Source organism: Labeo rohita, chromosome 2, assembly GCF_022985175.1.
Source record: "Labeo rohita strain BAU-BD-2019 chromosome 2, IGBB_LRoh.1.0, whole genome shotgun sequence".
Classification (NCBI taxonomy): domain Eukaryota; kingdom Metazoa; phylum Chordata; class Actinopteri; order Cypriniformes; family Cyprinidae; genus Labeo; species Labeo rohita.
Window position 1 is genome coordinate 15,643,699 of NC_066870.1, and position 5,066 is coordinate 15,648,764.

Sequence of the window (5,066 nt, forward strand, 5' to 3'; positions counted from 1 at the left end):
GTATTTTACCCTGTGTTCGTCCCCTTATAAGTGTTATACCATGGTATTTTTCAGGAAAAGTACGGTTTTAAAGGTATGTTTATTATGACCTTTTTGTATCATTCTTTATTCATATAAGATTGAGTATTTACCTAAAAATTTAAAGTCTTTTCAAGAATGTATTTCTTGGACAGTGTACTTTTATTGTTACCATTTCAGCAACACAAACTTTTAAAAAATCAAATCAAATCTTCAGATTTGAGTAACAGTAGAAAGACTATAAAAAGTTTTACAGTTACAGTTTGTTCTTCGAATGCATGTGAAAGTTACAGCAGCCATAAAACTTTATGAATACCTTTAGGGTGCTATAGGTGAACCCCCCTCACACATTTTATTGGCACGTCCATATGTTGCTAGATTTAACTTTTTTCAAATATTTTGTAACAGTTTGTGAGGTGAATAAACTATGTGGAAAGAGGCTTTTTGAGGATACAGTATAGAATGGTTTGATTGCAGCAGATTATTTGTTTTATCTGTAGTTTCAAGGTCAAATGAATGTCTTGCCATCACAGTGTTAATTATTAAAGTTGATGAACCTGGCCTTCATCTAAACCTTATCAATGGCGTTAACTCATTTCAGTAAGACACGTCACACGTATCGAGATTCAAACACCGCTATTGATAAGATCTGCAATAAATTGGTACTTAAAGCTGATTATTTATCCATTCAGTTGCGAATAGAATCTAAAAGAGCTTGTTGAATTAATTTTAAATCTAATTACATTGCACGGAAGTGTATTAAATTAAATGCCGAAAGGCAACAAAACAATGCTAGAAATTTCCATGTCTATGCTCGTGATTTGTGTGATGTATTTATTTATTTTTAAATCTTTTTTTAAAATGTTACTTATTCATGTCGGAGTTTCTAAACTGACTGAACTCACTGATTGCTTTTAGGTTTTGGCCAAAGCACCAGTTACCAGTGATCAATGACCATTTATCCAGAAGTGACCTTTCATATTCAGGTTAAAATAGTATAAACTTCTAGCAAATAAACACTTTGCCAATTCATACATGCTTTTGGACCTCTCCCCATCACGCAGTGAGGGAAATACTTAGAAAACCTCTGCTGAAAACATGACTAATCATTTGCTACGCTTGCTCATCTGACACAACGTACAGGATTTTGAATACAAAATAGTATTAAATATTATACAATAACTTTTGTTTAATATTCAAATAATGGATGCCGCTGGGTTTTTTTTTAAATTGTGACAATTCCAAATACTTCCCAGAATCCCTTTTTTGATGCTGATTGAACCTCAGCATTTTAGTCATCACTGTTTAGTCACTTTTAGAGATTTTGTCACAGTCAAAACATAATAAAGGTGCTTGTAGGGGGGTGCATTCATTGTTAAAGCCTAGTTTCATTTTGAGAAGTCTAAATGCTGCTGAAATATGAGTTGCCCCAGGTGCGTAATAAATTCATAGATAATACATACATAGTATAACTTTAGCATAAAAATCTACAGATAAAGGATAGGTCATTGTTTTTGTTTTTTTATAAATAAACATGCTTCAAATTTTTCAATGACTTTTTAGGGAGTTCAAACCCCCTACCCGCCCCCCAACCTAAAAATAATACATATCTAAGACCTTGAAGCTGTTTCCCAACTTTGCAATACTATCAAAGTACAGTCTACTGGTCGTCAGGTGGAGGTGTCCATGGACTCCGTTCAAGGACACACACATATACACACACACACTCACACACACACATACATATACCTATCCAGTTTTTTTTTTTTTAAAGGCATCTGGTACGTGTTCAGAAAAAAAATTGGGGGAGGAAGTCATTAGTTGTGGAGTTACGTCAAGGGATGTGGCTTGTGGTGAATCATATAAAAACTGCTAAAAGCACAATGAGTGCATCTTTAAGGATTACAGCCACGCTCTAGTTCCACCAGTTTTTGTCTCTCCAGCAGTCATGATCCTAAGCATTGCCCTCATTTGGGCCATAGTTGTTGGGCTATGTTGTTGTCTTTGGCTTGTCACAGGAATACGCAGCAGGTAAATACCCACAAATTTGACTAAAAGCTTCACAGGGATGATGGGATGATGGGATTGTAATGTTACAATAACTAATGATAAATGACTTATGTTACATCTTTTAAATTAAAGATGTATGATCTTTTTAGTTTTGTATGGTACTGATATGAATCTATAGTAATTTCTTTTGTTCTCTAAGAACTGAACTACATGACAGAACTTGTTTCTTGTTCTTAACGCCTGCTTTTACAAGCTGTTTTGTAACTGTTTGACACTGTGATTGTTTCAGACAACCTGGGGAACCTCCAGTAGAAAATGGCTGGATTCCTTACCTCGGATGTGCTCTTCAATTCGGGGCCAATCCTTTAGAGTTCCTTCGGAGTAGACAGAGAAAATACGGTCATATTTTTACATGCAAGATCGCTGGGCAGTATGTCCATTTCCTTTGTGATCCATTCTCCTACCACGCCGTCATCCGCCAGGGAAGGCATCTGGACTGGAAGAAATTTCACTTTGATGCCTCTGCGAAGGTAAATGAAATAGCTTTGATTATTCGAACAACACTTGAACAAAACTGGCATGTGATGACGTGTATGTGTTTTTGCAGGCATTTGGTCACGAGAGCTTGGATCCCAGTCAGGGTTACACCACCGAGAACATCCATCATACCTTCCTAAAGACCCTGCAAGGGGAGGCATTGTCTCCTCTCATTAAGACCATGATGGAAAACCTACAGAGCACCATGCTGCAGCCAGGTGTGCTCAAAGCCAAACCCTCTGAGTGGCAGAGTGATGGTATTTTTGCCTACTGCTACAAGATCATGTTTGAAGCAGGCTACCTGACCCTCTTTGGACAGGAATTGGATGGAGACCAGAGCATTGCACGGCAACAGGCCCAAAAAGCTCTGGTGCTCAATGCATTGGAGAACTTTAAAGAGTTTGATAAGATCTTTCCTGCTCTGATCGCCGGTCTCCCCATTCACGTTTTCAAGAGTGCCTACAGCGCTCGCGAAAACCTCGCCAAGACGATGCTCCACGAGAACCTCAGCAAGCGCGCCAATGTGTCTGACCTCATATGCTTGCGCATGCTCTTGAACGACACATTGTCTAATTTCAATGAGCTGAGCAAAGCCAGGACTCATGTGGCCATGCTGTGGGCTTCACAAGCCAACACCTTGCCTGCAACCTTCTGGACCTTGTTCTACATGATCAGGTACAACCAAGCAAGTGTAAAACTACACAGTAGTCACTCCCTAGGGTTATCAACCAACACAGATAAATATGTTAATTGTAGTGTTGGAGATAAGCATTACTTCAGTGTTCTTGGAAAAGTCTATGCTGTACCTGCATTTGGAAGCATTAAATTGTGAAATTGATCTACGCTATTGTAGAATGCCTTTCATTTACATTAAATTATAGTTTTCCTCTGATGCATCAGAGAATGCTAAGAAAGGGTGTAGAAATATTTTCACTCAAACATTTCTAGTGAATTTTGAAATGAATTACAAAGAAACAGCAAGTTCTGTATTTGCGTTATCTGTATTGATTCCCCCCATTGAACTTGTTCAACTGATGACACTACTTTTGCTTGTTTGCAGGTCGCCTGCAGCCATGAAAGCTGCTAGCGAGGAAGTGAGGCGAACATTTGAAAATTCTTATCAGCAAGTCGATCCCATGAATTCTCGACTTGTACTAACAAGGGAACAGTTGGACAACATGCCAATTCTAGGTGGGAAAATATTTAAACATTCATGTACTCAATATTATTATCATACCAAAATGACATGTTGACTAAAGCTTCCTTGTAATTTTAGACAGTATCATTAAAGAGGCGATGAGGCTGTCCAGTGCATCCCTGAATGTGAGAATAGCCAAGAGCAATTTCCTTCTTCACCTGGACAACAACGAGTCTTACCACATCCGGAAAGATGATGTAATAGCTCTGTACCCCCCGATGATTCACTTCGATCCTGAGATCTATGAAGATCCTCTGGTGAGTATTATGTTCTTTGCTGATGTTAAATCTGAATAAACGTATAAATTATGTGAGAATGTATCTCCTCATTAATATTTATGTGTCTTGCCACAAACAGACATATAAGTATGATAGATACCTCGACGAGAATGGACAAGAGAAGACCAGCTTTTACCGAAACGGACGCAAACTTCGTTACTACTACATGCCTTTCGGCTCTGGGGTGACCAAGTGTCCTGGCCGCTTCTTTGCCGTGCATGAGATCAAGCAGTTCCTGTCTCTGTTGCTAGCGTACTTTGAAATGGAACTTTTAGACCCTGATGTGAAAGAACCGCCGCTGGACCAGTCTCGAGCCGGACTGGGTGTTTTGCAGCCCACCTATGATGTTGACTTTCGATACAGACTCAAATCTCACTAGGAATCTCACACTTATTTATTGACTGTTGACTTAAACTGTAAATAATGTATATTTTGCATCATGACAAATGTGAATAGGTTTCAATTGTGTTTTCTTTCTACTCAGGTTGATTTGAGACAGGTCTCCTTTTAAAAAAATTCAGTAACATTTACTGCACTTATGCTATGTTTATACATAGTATTCTTCTTGGTTCTTAAAATATCTGGCAGTATTCTTGTACTTTCTTAGAAAATAATAATCACTGGTGGTTCACCGTTTTTGTAAAATGATATGTACTTTATAATTGTAAGTGAATTTTACTCTGAATGTACAGTGTAAATTTTTAAACAAAAGGTGCTTAAAGGTGCTGTAAGCAATTTTATATGGAATTAAATGCAGAAAACAATCCCTTTCCTTTAAAAATGTCAGTGTAATAATTGTCTTGATAAAGTATCATGCTGAACTCTGTAACAACCTCTTTAAACAATAGTCCTTTTTCACATTTCTGAGTTTCTTAGCAGCGGAAGTCGTCGTAGTTGGGTAAACTTCGAGAGCAGCGAACAGGTACTGTTCCACAAATATATTTTTTGCATTCCCATTTGCTAAAATAGCAAAAGATAAACTCCACATAGTGTTTTCACGACATTCAAAAAAAAAAAAATAAATA

General features: G+C 37.7%; 1 protein-coding gene across 1 annotated transcript; it reads left to right on the forward strand.

Annotated features, from left to right (window-relative positions):
* Positions 1 to 1,886: 1,886 nt before the first annotated feature.
* On the forward strand, positions 1,887 to 4,803 carry LOC127175112 (cytochrome P450 7A1). The gene is made up of 6 exons (XM_051125985.1): positions 1,887 to 2,049; positions 2,318 to 2,558; positions 2,636 to 3,240; positions 3,626 to 3,756; positions 3,842 to 4,020; positions 4,121 to 4,803. Exons 1-6 carry the CDS (start codon positions 1,967 to 1,969, stop codon positions 4,418 to 4,420), a joined length of 1,539 nt encoding a protein of 512 aa, XP_050981942.1. The 5' UTR covers positions 1,887 to 1,966; the 3' UTR covers positions 4,421 to 4,803.
* The last annotated feature ends 263 nt before the right edge of the window (positions 4,804 to 5,066 follow it).

Excerpts from the sequence above, each read along its gene's own strand:
- LOC127175112 (XM_051125985.1), top strand. The coding sequence starts at position 1,967 with ATGATCCTAAGCATTGCCCTCATTTGGGCCATAGTTGTTGGGCTATGT. Across the intron at positions 2,050-2,317 it reads GTCACAGGAATACGCAGCAG|ACAACCTGGGGAACCTCCAG; the intron begins GTAAATACCCAC and ends TGATTGTTTCAG. Across the intron at positions 2,559-2,635 it reads ACTTTGATGCCTCTGCGAAG|GCATTTGGTCACGAGAGCTT; the intron begins GTAAATGAAATA and ends GTGTTTTTGCAG.